The sequence below is a fragment of the Panthera leo genome, chromosome B3, assembly GCF_018350215.1.
Source record: "Panthera leo isolate Ple1 chromosome B3, P.leo_Ple1_pat1.1, whole genome shotgun sequence".
Lineage (NCBI taxonomy): Eukaryota > Metazoa > Chordata > Mammalia > Carnivora > Felidae > Panthera > Panthera leo.
The window spans coordinates 99,878,126-99,897,389 of NC_056684.1; the positions used below are offsets into that span (position 1 = coordinate 99,878,126).

General features: G+C 34.1%; 1 protein-coding gene across 1 annotated transcript in view; it reads right to left on the reverse strand.

Annotated features, from left to right (window-relative positions):
* Positions 1–4,907: 4,907 nt before the first annotated feature.
* The window catches only part of ERO1A (endoplasmic reticulum oxidoreductase 1 alpha), a 43,556-nt gene continuing 29,199 nt past the window's right edge, over positions 4,908–19,264 (reverse strand). The window contains exons 8-16 of the mRNA XM_042943249.1: positions 18,485–18,531; positions 16,217–16,228; positions 14,005–14,031; positions 13,784–13,876; positions 12,696–12,942; positions 11,921–11,990; positions 6,720–6,806; positions 6,500–6,633; positions 4,908–5,244 (exon numbers count right to left, since the gene is read on the reverse strand). Of these exons, the coding sequence (XP_042799183.1) occupies positions 5,184–5,244; positions 6,500–6,633; positions 6,720–6,806; positions 11,921–11,990; positions 12,696–12,942; positions 13,784–13,876; positions 14,005–14,031; positions 16,217–16,228; positions 18,485–18,531 (778 nt within the window). The 3' untranslated portion in view covers positions 4,908–5,183. The remainder of the gene's footprint in view (positions 5,245–6,499; positions 6,634–6,719; positions 6,807–11,920; positions 11,991–12,695; positions 12,943–13,783; positions 13,877–14,004; positions 14,032–16,216; positions 16,229–18,484; positions 18,532–19,264) is intronic.

Here is a 19,264-nt window from a genome sequence, read left to right on the forward strand (position 1 = left end):
AGATGCTGAATACCTCAAGATGCCAAGGGAACGGGCAACATTGGGAAGTTGTCACAATTGTGCTTAAAGATAACTGGCTACATACAGTTGTCTGCTGATCTATTTCTTCAGAACTGCAACTAATACAACTGTCCTGTTCTGTCTTTTGACTAGAAAGTTATGTTTTATTTCTACTATCATTTAAAATACCTTTCAGGGTTTTAATAATTGCTTATTCGGTGATTTCATAAGAGTATAACAGGAATAAATGAAATTTTTAATGCTTTTGATCTTTTGGGAGGCTGGTATACAGCCAAAGAAATTTCTTCTTTTTATCATACAAAATGACTTTGAACTCAATCAGAAGCATAAGCCTATAGTGACAAATGTTACCTTGGGTCTGTTTTAAATTCTCTGATTGTAACCAAATTACTTAAAAATTTATAGTACAGAAGTTAACCTTGGTATTTACATGACAACATAACATACACTTAACCGGGTATATTTTGATGACAACTTCAGTTCTTAGATTTCTATTCAGAATGCCAACTATTTATTTTCCTAATAATGTTGAGTATCTAATTACCTAGAACTATCTGAAAAGATGTGTTATCTCTTTTAATCCTTGAGGTTCCAAGTAAATAAGATAAATTTTTTTCTAAGGCCTCCCTACATAGTGTTCCTATTTGACCAGATAAGCAAAGATTACTTTAAAAAAAAAAATCCAGATAAAATATCTTGGTTCTTTCAGTGGCATTAGTTGATTCTTCCAAATTTCAGATTTGTAGACTTATTCTTATCACTGACTTAGGGTACCTGAATTCTTGCATTTGTCCCCTTGTACACATCTCCCACAATACATCACCAAAGACAAAGAAAGATAAGCTTCTGGCCCAATTTTTGCTTAAAAATTCCAAAGCACTAGGAGCACTTTAAGTTTGGTCTCGAAAGAAGGAGCTGTTTATGAAATCAAAGGGCTACCGATTCCCTGCTCATCCTGCACTGAAGCACATGATGACAATTTCAAACCTTCCTTTTTGGTTCATTAATTAGAACAGTGAATTTCATTGCTTAAGTGTGTAATTCTACAGTGATTAGCAGTACTTGTTTTTATTGTTTCATTTGGGTGGTCATTAATTTTGAAACTCTTACCACTCAGTGTAGCTGGTTGTAGTTTTATGAAAGATGTAATTTATAGCTAAAGTGGCTTTTTTATGCATAGCTGCCTTTTTTATTGTTTAACAGTGTTTCTCAGCTATACAATCAGTCTCAAACTGGTTGTGAAAGTATAGCTGTGGCCAATGAATGTATTTATTTGTTTCACTAAATTGTAACAAAACACTACTGTTAAAAATAAAAGTGTTTGTGCTTTTATTTGGAGGTCTGGTTTTCTTAAATGTCTCAACTGACGACACTGACTTCTATCATACAAGCATAAGAACCCTGGTGCTACCAAAGAAAAGAGAAAAATATCAGGAATTACAGATGAAGTTTGCTTTTCGTGAGCTTATATTTATATCTGGACATCGTGTCTCTTAATATTGTACACTAATTTGACATGAACTGGCACACACTTTATTTAAAAATAGCAATATGATTGTGATAGTATGTTTATTCAAATATTTAAGAAAAATCTTTGTAAGGGGCGCCTAGGTGGCTGGGTCGGTTAAGCATCCAACTTCGGCTCAGGTCATGATCTCACAGTTTGTTAGTTGGAGCCCTGTGTGGGGTTCTGTGCTGACAGCTCCGAGCCTGGAGCCTGCTTCAGATTCTGTCTCCCTCTCTTTCTGCCCCTACCCCACTCACGTTGTCTTTCTCAAAAATAAACATCAACAAAACTAATTTTTAAAAAAGTACAATGCTTAAAAAAATTTTTTTGTATGACATGACTTCCAACACCTCTTTCTCTTTGAATTTTAAACAGGAATAAATTTATCTAGCCTGTAATCTTGGGCAGCTAGTCATTGATTACTTGAGAAATTCTTCAGTGATGTTGCCTTTTCCCCCTAAAAGAAGAGTTCTTACTATTTTTTCCATAATAGAATCCCTTTATAATTTGCCAAAACCACACCAAATTTTGAATGCAATTTCAGGAGATTTACTGGCCACCCCCCCCCCTGAAGTCCACAAATCCTTGGGAATCTATTAACTCTTGTTGTAAAGAATATTTGGAGTGAAGGTATGACCTCTAATGCAATAAAGTCATTTTAAAAGCAATTTATTCAACAAACATTTATTAAGGGTTCATATGCCAAAAACTATGCTATGGAGATGCAAAAATGGATAAAGTTCCTTTTCCTGCCCTTAAGGAGCTCACATTCTAGTAAAGGAGGCTTAAAAAAAATACAGTACAATAAGTGACACAGTAGAGGTAGGTTGTAATTACAGTGGTGACATTTAAGAGGAAATTAGACGATCCTCCTTGGGTGAAATAAGGAAGATTTCACAGAGACGGGCTCTCTGCTGGCCTCCAGGGAGACACGGGAATTTTCCAGGTGGGGAAGGATGGCTAGAGCACCTGATGCAAAAAGAACAGCACGCATCAAGGTGTGGAGGCCTGATCCTGGCACATTTGAAGAATTAAGTGTTTTATCAGAGCATGGGGGCTGGGGTGGCACTGGAGACACATCAGCGGACCTTGTTAGAGTGCTTCTAGAAAGCCTGCTGTAGCAGCATGGTGGGGCACACGAGGGGAGACAGGCTGAGAATAAGGAGACAGGTTAGTGTAGTGCTCTAGGTTAGAGCAAACAAAAGGGAAAGACAGAGAAATGGAGATAAACTCCACAGCGCTTAGACACCGACTGGACAGGGGAAGATGGAGAGGAGTGAGCCTAGAGAATTAAGATGATGATGGTTCTGAAATTAGCCAGAGTAAGGAACACGGGCATAAGAATCGATTTGGGAGGAGAGTGATTAAGATATACAAGCATCTGTGGAACAACAGTAAAGACATGTAGTAAACAGATGGATTGACAGGTGTGGACTAATAATCAGGATTTAGAAATCATTGAATCAGAATTACTCAAGAGTGAAAAGTGGTGGTGATTAAGGGCAAGAATGAAAGTCAGAGGAATAACATTTAAGGCATTAATCAAAAGAAGCTACAAAGGGAAGTATCCAGAAGTGAAATATAAGAAACCCTGGGGAGAAAAGGAACCCTGGGACTGCCAACAGTGTCAAATGCAGGAAAACAAAAGTCAAATGGCTTGTGAACTGAACTGTGAATTTATAATTTGAATTTTTGACTTCAAAAGAAGCAATTGTTAGGAACAACAGAGCCAAAAGCAAGATTTTGGTTATGGAGCAAGTGGGAGGTGACAAAGTGATGATGGGAATACTCTTTCAAAACAACTGACTTTAAAAGAGGGCAGGGGCAGGACATGAAAGTTTGAGCAGCATACAGACAAAATTACCATTTAAACCCATCTTCCACATGTTCAGATACTACAAATGTCCTTTAAACTTTTACACATGGCACTTACTCCATACTCCTTTGAGTCTCCAAGAATATTGACTTAATTAGTAAATGTCTTTCTTTTCCTGCCTTATTCAAATGAGGGGTGGGAAGAAAATATGACATATTGTTAAACTTAGCTCTGTGATTATTCATTTAAAATATACTGAATACAAATTCATACATTCATTCAACAAATATGTATTGGGCACCCACTATGTGCTTACTACGTGCTTGGCACTACGCCAGGCTTTAGAAAGGGCACAGAAAAGAAAAAGTATACAGCAGTATAAAATGATATTTCTAAACCATTATATAAATAAATCCTGCTTTATTAATAATGTGACATCTCAACATGATACACCTGCTAAAACGCATAGAGGGCACATCCTTTTGAGGTATAGTTTTTTTCATCCACAATTACCATGTGATCAAAATTCTTATACTTCTTCAAATATTTTTATCATTGAAGGACTGCCACTAATGAAAAGCTCCCGAAATTGGTTAAGTTTTAGGGAGAAAAAGGAAATGAACCTCACGTACAAAAAAAATTATACGCCCTATGACTATACATATCAGGCATTAAAAGGGCAACAAACTCAAAAAGAACTTTACAGTGGAACTCAAAATGATTCCTTATTCTAAGGCTTACTGTATGATAGTTCCACTTTTATTTTTTCCTGAAAAAATCATTTAAAAAAATTATTCAGTATTACACACTGAAGTATTTATAAGGCTCAAAGGGCATGATGCCTGAAACGGACTTGCAAATGATTTAGGAAAAAACAGTATATGTCTGTATATATACAGAGAGAGCATGAAAGATGAAGCAAGTGTGAACGATTCGTGAATCTGGGTAAAAGAGTTCTTTGTACTATCCTGGAAACTTTTCTGTAAATTTGAAATCATATAAAAATAAAGAGTTTCCCCCAAATTTTATTCAGCACTAGGTAAAGTATTAGGAGAATAAATATATAAATCTATTCAACTTTTCACAATGTTTAGAAATCCCTTAAGTCTTTGAGTTGGTATTATATCTTTCTAGACACCAAAACGAGCCAATCAAAATAGCAATATAATTCTAAAACAGATTTACTTCATACCAACGTACTTTTTGGGTTGCCAGATAAAACACAGGATTCCCAGTTAAATCTGAATTTTAAACAGGAAATAATTTTTGGTGTAAGTATGTCTCAAATATTGCCTAAAGCAAGCTTACCTTAAAACATTATTCATTTTTTACCTGAAAGTCAAATTTAACTGGGCATTCTGTATTTTTTTTTTTTTTTTCACTAAAGCTGGTAACCCTCAATGTACTGAAAAATTTTAGGCTGTTAATTATGGATTATTCATGAGCCTCCTCAGCATTTTCCTATAAAGCGGTCAACACACCGACCATAGCTTTATTTATATTACATCTTCCTAACACAAAATTCTTGAGAGACTTACAACATTTACTTAGTTTTAACATATATGAATTTGATAATCCTCATTTTATTCAATGTTAAACTTTAAAATTTTTACCACATCAACAAAGTATTACTTTTACTCACAATAATATTGTACACAGACTTAACACAATTAAAAAAAATTGTCTACTTAAAACAATATAATTCTCCTTTTACAAAAGCAGCTTTATATAAAATGTTTGGCTTAAGAATGTCATTGCTCATATGCCTCTGAATGAAATTCCACTCTTTGGCCTTCATAGTCCAGAAACAGGCACATTTCAACTTGTTTTCTGTTTTCTTTAATGAATATTTTGTAACAAATTCCTGAAGTTTTCTAATTCTTTCACACTTGTGGAAATTCTGTAAACAAACAAAAAAATTTCACTCAGAAACGATCATAGATATCTTTTCTGTTATTCAACTCTGCATTTTTTAGAGCACAGAAAAATTTTCAAGTAATTTATTTCAGTAAATTTAAAGATGTATAAACCACGTAGTCAATTTTGACGTACTTGAGTTCTTAATTTGATGTGGTAGAACTAAGATAATATTGCCCTGAAATTAGTTATTTTTAAGTATTGAAAACTTAGTATTAAAGGTTTAAAATACAGAATTATAAAGTACATAAACACTAAAATACTTAGATATTTAAAGTATTCATAAGTATAGTCACATGCTTAGCATTTAAAGTACATAAGTATAAATTACATAAGCATTAAAATATGTAGTTTAAATATGCGTAAGTATATGAATAGTGAAATTCATCAATATTCCATATTTAGTAAATACACAAAGAATCAAAGCTTTTGGACTACAAAGAGTGACAATAGTAAATATGTGACCAAATTATTTTCACTACTTTTTATGAAAGTTTGATTATTATTTTGAAGTGTATTTTATTCTGCTCTCCACCATGAAAAAAGTACCATAATTCTCAATGAACTAAAACGTTAAGTTTCTGTGTACTAGAGAATAATTTTGAAGGTCAATTATTTCAAACCCAAAATATTAAATCATATTTTTTTTAAAGTGAAGAAATGTCATCCTTAGAAAATGTTGTTTGTATAAATCTCTGCATTCTCTACAAACAGTAGTCAGCAGGAAATGCATCTATACATAAAGTATAGATGTATAATGTATACATTATAATGTATAAAGTATAATGTAGGTTCCTTATTTCAAGTTTATCTTCCAATCATTTTATAAAAATTATTTTTAAAGAATTATTAACCTTTTCACATAATGGTGAATCCACAAAGAAATTGTATACATATACCTATTTTGAACAACATGATTTTTTCCAGGACCTTCAAAAAATATGTGGGCAGCACAAAAACTACTTTTACATAATTAGAAAAATATATACAAATTCAGTAAAATTTTATGTGAATACTGAATTCTAATCAATAAATTAATCATAATTATAAAAATCAATAGACGAAAGTAAAGAATATCATCTAATGATTGTGTGTGCCTACATTTCATAAGATCACAGAATTCTGTAGTGAAAAAATTTCACTAAAAAGGATATTCCTTACCCGTTTTATCTGAGAGTGTATGTGTTGCACTAGATTTACTTGGCTAACAGAAACAATTTAAGTACATTCAAACTAACCTTCCAAATGCATTAAATAATGATACTATTTCTTGTCGGGTTAGATGGAATTCATAGCTGGGCCCACTTTCTGGCATATTTGCTATCAGTTTCTCAGAAAACAAAATCTTCAGAGCAGTCCCCAAACCCTGTATCTATAATAGAAATAAGAAAAAAAAAAGTCAGAAAATTCTTTGGGTAGAGAATAAATGAAAAATAAGATTGAGCTAGATTTACTTACCTGAAGCTTTCCCCACAGTCGACACTTAAAACAACCAACACAATCCATGATTCTTGAAATATTTCTAAAATGCAGTCGAAAGTCCTCCTGAAAACAATTTAACGAGATTTTACTTATATTTAGCATATAATCAAACACTAAGTGTTTTCTGAGTGCCTTCTATGTGTCCAGCACTGTGCAGGGGACTAAAGGGGATTGAAAAAGGGGAAGAGAATTAAAATCCACATTCACTGAGTACCCCTGGGTACCAGAATCTACATACACAATTTCATTTTAACTTCCCCGCAAATCCAAAAGTAAACGTTATTATAATCTACGTGAATTAAAAAAACAAGGTTCAGAGAGGTTAGGTTGCCTAAACTCCCATGTGTAGGAAACAGCAAACAAAGACCCCTGGCCTGCCTGACTCAGAAACTAAACTATCTGCAAATATACAAAAAGGTAACTGAGTTGAGATGTTTTGCTTTATGTGATTATTAACTATATGTAAATATCAGAAGAAGGGGGACAGGGGTAGAATGGCATCATTTACCAAGAAAGAAAAAAAAGGGGCACCTGGGTGGTTCACTTGGTTAATATCCGACTCTTGTTGGTTTTGGCTCAGATCATGATCTGGCAGTTTGTGAGTTCTAGCCCCTGCCTGGGATTCTCTCTCTTTCCCTCTCTCTCTGCCCTTCCCTCGCTCAAGCTCTCTTCCTTTCTATCTCTTGCTCTCTCTCAAAAATAAATAAATAAATAAACTTAAAAAAAAAAAAAAAAGAAAGAGAGAGAGAGGGAGGGAGAAATTTCAAAATTTGGCTTCATAAAAGTTAAAGCTTTGCTTTCCGGTATTAATTAGGTAAAACAATCAGATATTTTATTGTTAATAATATTTTACCATATTTTTATTTTTAAATATATTTATAATTAATATTATCATACAGAAATATACAGAATATAGTGAACATCGAGGTATATGTCACCAATCTTTAAAAGAAACTATCACAATTACCACAGAAACCTCTATGTATGCCTCCAAAGTCCTGTATCCTACTCTCTATAATTATTCTGAATTTGATGTTTATTGTTCCCTTTTTGGTTTATACTTTTAATATGTAGATATATATTCTATAACACTAAGGTATTACATTGTTTATAATAGGACAAAATTAATCCAGATCATCCAAAAGTAGTATATGTCCTTAAGGAATAAGTAAAAAAAGACAGGAAACCAAGAACACATCCTACTTTTACTCCAATGGAAATTATTAGTTTGCCAAGTGACTCCTCTGTCCTGGACTTGTACTGGAATCCCAAGCTTTAAGCAGGAAATTTGACATACATTTCTGACTGAATATCCATTGTACCAATCAGCCCACAATTTGAGGAGTGTGTAGCACTTCTCTATTTTTAAATGTGACAAACCACATACTGGGCAAAACCAGAAGAGAACAGGACCAATGACTTTAAAATGGGAATAAATCAGCAAAGACTGGAACCCACTTTCAAAGTGTATTCACAATTCATCCTGAGGATACTTCTTCCCTAGATGCTTTATTCAGCTTGAGACTTTGAAGTAGGTGTAATGTACAAAAGATTTTTTTCTAGGATCCCAGATCTTGTATCTTTATTAATATAAATTTTGTATTAATTTAGTATAAAGCCCAAGTCAATAATATTACCATTTGTTAACAATATTCTACATCTGTTTCTGTACCTTTTGCACTGAGTTCAGTAAGAGGTAATCTGAATTTTAAACCTACTTTTTAAAAATATTTACCCAGTAATATTACTCTAAGTAAATTTTGGTGATTTAAGATTTCCTTTAAACTTGTGTTTTAACCTTGAATTAAAGAAAAATCACACTTCGGGCACCTGGGTGGCTCAGTCGGTTAAGCGTCCGACTTCAGCTGAGGTCATGATCACACGGTTTGTGGGTTTGAGCCCCACGTCAGGCTCTGTGCTCACAGCTCAGAGCCTGGAGCCTGCTTCGGATTTTGTGTCTCCCTCTCTCTCTGCCCCTCCCTAGCTTGCACTCTGTCTCTTTCTCTCTCTCAAAAATAAATAAAAACATTAAAAAAAAATTTTTTTTAATCACACTTTTAACAATAACAGCATAGTAAAATTACTCTAAAGCAGATGTCCCCATCCTATGAAGTGCTGACCTCTGAAGGGTTCAATAATTACAAGGGCCTACAAAATCCATATGTAGACAAGCATTGCCTACATACAGAATAGCTCTCATGTATGCACTATAAATTTCCAAATGAATATAAATACTATGATCAATAAAACACAACTTTTACCTAAAAAGTGTTACCAAATGTATTTTAGCCTTTTGGTAATTATATTGTCATAATCTATAGACACAAAAAATACTAGTCTTATAGGGAGAGCTTAAAGTTTTTGACTTTAGGGACTCACATAGTTGGAAAGGTTGGAAGCCTCTGTTCTAAAAGACTGTGCTTGCTTTTGTAGACACCTAAATTCTGGATTTATCTGGATCTGGATCTATGTTTGTTAATTCAAATACTTGAATATGGCAGCTCTTGAGTAAATCTTTGTATGGCATACACAGAGAGTAAGCATGATTGCTTACAATAGCCAAAATAACATTGCAAAATTAAAGCAAAGCACAATTGCTTATGTGAATTTAATATGCCAGAACCAAATTAATAAGCTAGAAATTTACTACATCAGAACAGGAGAAAATATCTGTGACTTCACAAATATCAATGTCCAATAACCTAAATATATTCCAAAGTTATCTCGGATTAGGAGAATTTATGATCCTTAAAACAACCAGAACCTAAATCACTTATAGATTCTCCTTGTTTATGTATACAGCTTTTAGGTCAGTACTTAAAATTATAGTCAGTGGGTAGAATGAACAAACATGCTGTGGTTACATACCGTAATTTACATTCAGTGAAACCAACTGACCAAAACACAATTCTCACCCAATCCTTAAATGTTTTAAAAGCCTTCAAGTGAGATCCTACTCTATTTTGAGTTGAACACTAAACAATTCTTTCATGCAGTCTTCTATGTCTAACCATACATTGACAGAGTATAAAGCAGATGAGTTTTTTTTTGAGAGAGAAGGGGCACAAGTGAGCAAGGGGCAGAGAGAGGGAGGGAGGGAGAGAAAGAGAGAGTGAGAGAGAGAATCCCATGAAGGGCAGAGAGAGAGAGAGACAGAGAAGCATGGCTCACCCCAAGCGGGGCTTGAGCTCACCTGATGTGGGACTTGAACTCACAAACCATGAGATCATGACCTGAGCCGAACTCAGATGTTTAACCGATTGAATCACCCAGGCACCCAAGATGAGATTTTAAAATGAATTTATATATACCCGAAACTAATATAACACCCTATATTAATTATAAAAAATAAAACTTAATGTGACTGTTCAAATCCATTGTGTTCACCATAAACTACTTTAAGAAAGTAAACTCTCTGATATTAACAAATTTTCTTGTTTTTTTACTTCTTTATTATAAAAGAATTCAGAAATCTGAATTCTGAAAAAATCCTATTAAACTCCATAGGACATCAAAGATGAGTGTTCCCCCATCCTTAGGAGCCCACTGAGTGGATGCCAGCTCCATGACTCCTAAGTGTCAATGAAGGCAGAGTCAGACACATAGTCAGGGAGAGGGAATGGCTACAGCCATGACCAAAGTACGTTCAATATTTCCACAATGGGAGCGAGACCAATGTGGCATGGAGATGTGTTTCTTCATTTCCCCAGGCCCAGCAAGGAGGCCAGCTCCCCACCCCTACATCTGGCCCATCCTCCAAACAGGTCTTGGGCGGACCCCACTGCCAAGGCCCTAGGGCTTAGCATGTCCATATCGTCCTGAAACCAAAAGGCCAGGGCTCCTTTGGCTCAACCTGTCCCACAGTCACAAGGGCTGATCCACATTGGACATCTCCAAGCCGGAGATAGAACTCTGGGAGACTGCATTTATATGGATCCTGAGACGAACTTTGATGGATAGTCAAAGATGTCATTAAACTTGAAAAAAAAAAAAAAAAAAAAAACTGAATGTTTCAGAGTTTTGATAAAATTAAAACATTATGAGAAATATTTCTAATCTGCACAATATAAAAAGAGTTGATGCAAAACAAGCTCCTATAAAACAGCAAGTATACTAAAAATAAGGATGACAGTGAAAATAGTAGAAAAAAGTCTTTTTACAGTATCTTCCCCCTCACTTTTAAGTTCCTGGAAGCTGCCTGGGAAGTTATATAAGCACTGAAGTATGTATTTCTAGCAAGAATGCTTTCAGTAGGAGGTAGATGGGAGGTCAAAAATAACTATTATTTCATAGCAAAAAAAAAAAAAAGAGTGCAAAAAGTATTGTGTTTGCAAACTGCATAAAATCAGGTTCTTTCCCTATAGAAAGAAACAAAGAATAACAAAACAGAGGAATATTGCCATAAATATTCTGAAAAAAATCAGATCAAGCCCAGAGCTCCCGAGGGCCACCTGCCTTTCCTTACTTATAGTTTTGTAACAAAGAACAGTAACATAATTTTACTTGAGTCCCCAAATAAACTGGAGTCTGCTGACGGTAGAAGCTGTCCCTTCCTTTAATGAAAGAATCCTATTTTGCATATAGTGAGTGTTTAATAAATCTTCCTAGTAATATTTTATATTTGTAGGATTTTGATGCAAAAATACACAAAGATGGTCTTTGCCTGAGCTTATACCCCTATTAAGAGACAATCCTCATTTTGTAGCGTATCATGTCTTTTCTTCCCATGGCTACATTGGCTTTCCTAAATACCTTTAATTCCTGCTGAATGAGATAAATGACAAACACTGTGCCCTCTCTCCCTAAAGAGGATCTTTGTAATTTAACCAAAACCACTTTCAGAAAGACAGACTAATATTGTCATTCATGCTCTAGATTCCTCTCCCTTAATTTACAAGTTCTATTTGCTACGAGACCATCAATGTGAAAGCCATCTGTAAAGTGTGCAGTGACACACAGATTTCAGTCGTTAACTTTGAACACAACACAAACTAGATATTAAGCTGACCTGCATTTGGACTTCCTTTTTTCGAGGAAAAGAAAGTTTATGACTCTGGCTTTTCATATAATTTCATATTTATATAATAAGATTTATTGTTAATTATAAAAACATGGGCTTATATTCATACCTGCATGAGTTTGAAACTAAAAATTAAGTTAAAGTATAAAATCATTACCTTTAGTTTGTTTGCTTCTTTTTTATCCCCGGCAAAAAAGGAATTCTCATCAAAATGCAAAGGAAATGACCTGCATTTCAAAACAGAGAAGATTCATTTTCAGGTATTATAAAATATTAAAAGTCCCGCTAATACAACATTTCACAGGTCGGTGATGAATAATATAATTAAATAGAGTAGAAAATATAAGGGCGCCTGGGTGGCTCAGTAGGTTGAGCTCCGACTTCAGCTCGGGTCATGATCTCACGGTTAGTGAGTTCAAGCCCTGCATTGGACTCTGTGCCGACAGCTCAGAGCCTGGAGCCTGCTTTGGATTCTGTGTCTGCTGCTCTCTCTGCCCCTCCCCAGCTGCACTCTATTTCTCTCCCTCAAAAAATAAATAAACGTTAAAAAAAAATGTTTTTTTTTTTAAAGAAAAGAAAATACAGTAAAATCAACACTCTTGCCCCAAAACAAATTCTTATCCACAAATCTAAAACAACTACATAATATAGAAGTTTGGCCCCAAACCCAGTGTGTTCAACCGAATATGAACATAATGTAGGTATCAAGTACTACCAGAATAATTCTTTAAAAACTTGTGGCTTATAGTACCTAAGTCAAAACAAAAACAAAATGCAATTCTAAAAGACCTATGTGCAAAATTAACTTCTAATTATTTTTTTTTAATAATTTTCCCTTCTTTAAATTCAATGTTCAAGAATTGAACTTTGGATACCGCCTGTCACTCTTCTATTAATATTTTAAGTTGTACAAGTTGTAATATGCAATTTACTTGATTTCATGAAGTATTTCCAGAAGTAACATTTTGTTTTCTGCATCCTGAACTTTATTTCCAGTGAAGAGTTGAAAATCTGGGCGCTCAAAGAATGGTACCACTTTAGATAAAGCCCTTAATTCTATTAAGTAGAGAAAATACAAATTCTTAAGCCTTCTTGGACCTTCTCCTTCAGTCAAAATTCCATCAAACCGCTGCTGAAATTCTGTAATGTTGTGTCCCCATTTCTTTTCCAACCACGTTTCTAAGAACAAAGAAAAATTAAATAAATATTAAAATCTGAATTTTAAAATTAACTTTCAGTTTACTTACATTGGGTTATTTATGCCTACAGAAGTTAGTTTCGTTTTGTATTTTAAAATATATAACAATGAAACGTGCTTTTGTAATTTAAATTTTAATAGTTCTACATTAATATTTTATCTTCTAGGATCCATCCTTAAAAGAAAAATAAATTCACTGTTGTACTGAGAGATATGGTTTCACAAAAATCAAATTTTTGAATATAAACATATTTATAAAACCAAAATACACAATTTAAACATGACTATCCAAAATTACTAATAAGTTTGAAGCCCTATTTAAAATTATAGTTACTATATTTTGCTCCTGAGACACAGAGCTACTTTAAATTCCAGAAGAAATAGGTTGCTGATGAAAATCAACCGTGGTCTTGTTTTGCAACAGCACTTTTAAAACATAAAGAGAAATGGGAAATGCTTTTACCCATTAAACTCCAGGCCTAAAGCTGGCACACAAATAAAAGGGTTTTAATACAGTAATATCTAATGAATAACAAACTGTACTTTTAGGAGCTATTTTAACTCCCGTAACAAAAGAATATTTCCAAAGTGATGTGTACAATTTTGAGCAGTTTCTTAAAAGAAGGTAAAGAGAGCTCTGATCATGCTGAACATGTCCTTATAATACAGTTCCTACATTCCTGATTACTACCAGTTAAGAATGAATTTTTACTGCCTAATATTCAATAGGGTCAACTTTTTCCCATTAAGGTAAATACCAAAACATTTTAAGAATATCTGAAAATAAATGTGGTAAAATAAATAGCATTGAATGTCACATACCTTGTAGAAGATATCGTGCACTCAAATGCACATTAATGCTTGCATGTAGGCCAGATATAAGTCTGTAGAATGCTCTTTTTTCTACACAGAGGCCTAAAAATAGTAATTTAGTAAGAGAAACTTCATATGTGAAACTTGTACCATTATAAAATTAATTTCATATGTCTTTAAAAATGAAAAACATTTTTAACATTTAAATTTGCTTAAAAGTTTCCAATTACCTTCTAGCCAGCTGTAAAAAGTGTTCTCTGAAATTGAAAGAAAATAAGTCACAAAGCTGTAAAAATGCCAAAATGTAAGTTTTTCAATATATAATAGCAAATTTGTGCCAAACAGTGATTTAAGAATTAACAAAAGGTCAAATTTTTATTTGCAATTTCTCCAAAGAAAGGAGAGAAGTTCTTGGTGTGGATTCAATTAAATACTATTCTCTTGCTCATTCTTTATTTTATTTCTTTTCTTTTCTTTTTTTTTTTTTAAATAGGCTTCCTGCCGAGTGCAGAGCCCAACATGGGGCTTGAACTCACAACTGTGGTCTCAAGACCTGAGGTGAGATTAAGAGTTGGATGCTTAGGGGTGCCTGCGTGGCTCAGTTGGTTATTCAAGCCCCACGTTGGGCTCTGTGCAGAAAGCTTGGAGCCTAGAGCCTGCTTTGGATTCTGTGTCTCCCTTCCTCTGCCTCCCTCTCTCTTTCTCTCTCAAAAATAAATAAACCTTAAAAAAAAAAAAGTAAAGAAAAGAAAAAAAGAGTTGGATGCTAAGGGTTAAGCCACCCAGGCACCCACTCTTGCCCAGTCTTTAAAAGGAGTCAGCATTGCCTTAGGTAGCCCAGGTCTCATAACTTTCCAGGTAAAATGTTTTACGTGAGGTCAGAACACAGGTGATGCTATGAAAATTAATAACTCATATGCTTTTCTAAATTTGAAAGTAAATAGAATTTATGAAATAGAATTGGTAGTGTATTATTTGCATTCAGCTTATGCCATTTTATGCCATTCAGTATATCAAAGAAGCAATACATGGAAATGTTATAATACCAAATATCGCTTATATTCTATGACCCAATCAGATCACTGTTCCTATACTTAGACGTGGTAATTCTGCTTTTAGAATTATGTTCTAAAGAAATAACTCAAATGATGAAGGAGTCAATAATTTGTACAATGATTACATGTAACTTTTAAAACCTGAAATAATCAAAATGTACAATAATGGCTAAATTAACACGACAGAATACTATATAACTAGGTAACATGGTAGAATAATATAAAACTATTTAAAATGGTAAGAATATGGAGCATGACAATACATGAAAATGTTTATTTGAAATAACATAAAAAGGCACGGGTATAATTTTTATAACTAGGTAAAGATTCTAAGCATGCATTTACTACAGATGGCAAACGTTGTACTATACAGTTCTTTTGACTAAAGTTCCTTGTATTTATATTAAAAATGAACTAAACAAGCATAAAAGTAATAGAAGGAATGACAAGTATGCAATAAATTAGACTATCTAAAAACTTAAAACATCTATTTGTCAGAAAGCCTTACAAGCAAAAGTAAAAGGCAAACAACTAAGTAGGTAGAATGTATGTTACAAATATAACAAAGGGATAATACCTTAAATACATAAAAAGCTCATAAACTAAATAAAAATGCTAGAGTGCCTATTTAAAGCAGGCAAATAATAGTAGAAAATTCACAAAGGATAAACTACAAATGGTAATAACAGATAAAAATTACTCAATTTCACTAGTAATAAAAATGCAAATTAAAACTATAGATATACCACTTTTAATAGCAAAGATAAAAATATGACAATACTCAATTGTCACTTGAAAAGGATCAGGTGAAACTAGCTGCACATTGATTGGAAGGGATGTAAATTAGCACATCCTTTCAATGACAAAATGCAACCTGGTGATACGTATGAGAAGCCTAAAATGTCTATAACTTTTGATCCAGAAATTTAGGCTGTTATGGATGAATATGTCCCCCCTAAAATTCGTATGTTGAAGCCCTAACTCCCAATGTGATGGTATTTGGAGGGGGAGGATTTGGGAGGTGATTAGATTAACTGAGGTCATGAGGGCAGGGTCCCCATGATGGCATTAGAAGCTTCTGATACGGGCCCAGCGGATCCTAGAGTTCTGCTCGAGGAGTAAAGGAGAGGGAGTTTTCCCTGATAGGGGTCGGGAGGAATGCCTAGCTTCCATGTGCAATAGGTAAAATGCACAAGTGAATTATGAGAGGCTGAGGCAGGTTGTCTCTACTGCCTGATCCCAGGCACAGTCAATTTTCTCTTAATCTGTGCTTTCACCTCCGGAATCTTAGACATGAGTATCAGAGTAGGAAGAAAAGTTTGCCAAATAAACATCTGAATGTATCTGCAAACATATATATAACATATGATAAAGAAATTATATTTACCTTCACTTTTTCCTGAAAAACAAAGCAAAATGTTTATTATTGTAAACTCCTTCCAGATGTCACTTTAAAATGCTATACTTCCATAAAAATAAGACTCTGAATAATGGTTAGTTTTAGTCCATCAGTTCACCCGCCTAAGCAAAATCTGACAGTAAGACACTTGTGAGAGCAACTCTATCTAGTATCTAGGCATAATAGGAATTATGCCTGATTTGCCTCCAGGGCATCATCTCCAAGAGCCTGGATAAGGAGTGGTTTTAGCTTATACAAGATTTAATATGGGCTGACAGGAGAGAAAAATCTAATCTATCATCTGAGAGCACTCTCAAGTATCTTAAGGACTTAACGGTTATTTGGTTGGCAGAGCCTTTTTCCACGTTTATTTATCCTAAATCTGTAACACAGTTTCTGCTAAAGATTTGTGTTCTTGCTTTGAAACCTCCAGACTGACATTGTGAATCTTTACCTTATTCAGGAATATTTTTAAAGACTATGTGTTATGATTCAAATGAGGCACAGTTCAGCGGTTTGTAAGCAACTGTTCAGTTACTATTAAAAACCTGTCTTCGTTTGCCCACGCTGATTCAATGCCATCATTGTTGGATTATTAAAATAACATATGCTCATTGCAAATACATATATTTTTTTAAAAAAAGGAGGACACAGATGGAATAAAAAATGTCACTCATAACTCCCTCCACCCTATATAAATACTGTTTACATTTTGGTAAATGTCCTTTTTCTTTGCAAATAGATATTTAGATTTTATATTAAGTATGTTTTTACAAAAACATATTATATATACTATATACATATACATACTGTTTGATACCTCAGTGTGCTATTGGTCACTACTTACACAAATGAATACAAATTTTCAGCAACATTTCTAACAGCTGCAGTCTACTACATGAATACACCATAAATCATCTAAACAGTTCCTTAATGAGGAACATTTAACTTATTCCCACTTATCTTTCAGATAAGTGAGGGTGGTTAATTAATTTATCAGATCATAATGTGAATTCCTAGTGAGAATCCCCTCTTACCTAGAAATTTGCATTTCATCTTATATTAAGTCAATAGCTTCCAGTGAGTTACCATATGTGACTCCATATAAACCCAAACCCTTGTTTAAAGATGTTCTTTCATTTCGAATCTAAGAAAGACTAGTCTGCCAACATTTAGGGAATGATGCAATCTTACTGCTTTCCAGGAGGAAATTTGTGTTTATTGACTCTATGAGATCAGCAGCTTTTCAAATGAATTTTAAAAATGAAAACCTCACACATTTGCTAAAAGCACATCAAAGATTTCATCAGTAAGCACATGTTAAGAGAACAGGGATATATATTTCCTAAGCAAAAAATCTGAAATCATACACTGAAATGGTTTACTCAACAAACCATTCTGCCTATTATAGACTGGGCAAGGTTTCTGAGTTTCAATTTTATACCCTCTCTGCACCTTCACAGTGCCTAGCGCATAGTACACGGAGGGTAATCATTTGCTGAAGGAACAAATGATCTTCACGATTGTAGACAAGACCATTAAATGAGGACAGCAATTTTCATCAATCATTTATTTAACAAACTACTACTCCATCTGCTATGTGTCAGGCTCTCTGCTAAGAGATGAAACCAATAAATACTCCCCATATGTCCAAAGTACTAGGTAGGATCAATAGATACATAATAGTAAAATAATGCTGCACAGTGGAAAGATGGTAAGAAAAACAAAGCATAAGACCACTTTATGAGGACAGAGAGGTTTCTTCCAGTTAGGAGGGTCAGGGAGAGCGCAAAAGGCAGCATTTGGGCAAGACCTTGAGCGTATGGAGAAAATGAAAAATGTTAATGAAACATAAAGACGTGAATTTTAAATCAGACTCCCAATATATACAATGATTTCAAGTTCTGGGAAAGATCTGAGGCAGAATGTTTTTGGATATTCATTTAACTGGAAAATGAGCAAAAACAGTGAAAAACTAAATACAGATGTTATATAAAAATGCATAGAAGAATAAATATTTAACCCAATCTCCATCCTATGATAATCTAATACCATGAACTTCATTACACAAATACTTCTTACTGGAGTATAAATATTTTAAACACCAATTTCTCTATAAGGGGGAGGCATAACTTCCATGGAAATAGGAATATATGATCTCAAACGCTCTTGCCAACCCTTACCTGGCCTTCCTCTTCCTTCTAACCAAAGTTCACTGCCTGATAAATAATATAACAGTGCAAATAAATAACTCACCTTGACTAGAAGCCAAAGGATTTAAAGGTCTTTTAATTGTCTGTGGCCTAGAAACAAAAGAATTCAATTATAGAATATAATTATGTTACCTATCATGTTACAATTATTTAAATAAAAGTGAAATTATCTCAGAGAGTTTCTTAATGACTATATCCAAAAGCAAACTGTTTTACTGAGCTTATAAAATATTTAGTTTTCTCTAATTGCTTTAAGGGAGGGTGGTTGTTATCTGTTTTAGCAGTAATAGCTTCTGATCTTTTCCCATTGTAGCAGCCAGAAGAAAGTCATTTCTTAATCACTTCTTCAAACAAAGGAAGAAAATACCAGTCACGCTCTGCTCCTAGAGTCATAAATGTTTCTATATACATTTCATATACATATACACATGTGTATGTGTGTGTGTTTGAGTGTGGCACAAAGCACACTCCTAAGTGAAAGACGAACAAACAAAAATGTAAATACTCAACCCAAGCATTCAAATAAAAAGGGGAAAAAAGTAGTGTGGGTAGATTATTTTCCACTTAGTTAATCTTAGGTACATCAATTTGCTCTGTGGCCACCAAGTTTGTTATGATTTTAGTAAAAGGTATTTTTTTTCAGATATATTTGTTTTTAAGAGACAGCGCAAGCTGGGAAGTGGCAGACAAAGAGGGGGACACAGAATCCGAAGGAGCCTCTCTGCTGACAGCAGTGAGCCCGATATGGGGCTGGAAATCATGACCTGAGCCGAAGTTAGACGCTCAACCGACTGAGCCACCTAGGCACCCCTATTTTAGTTCA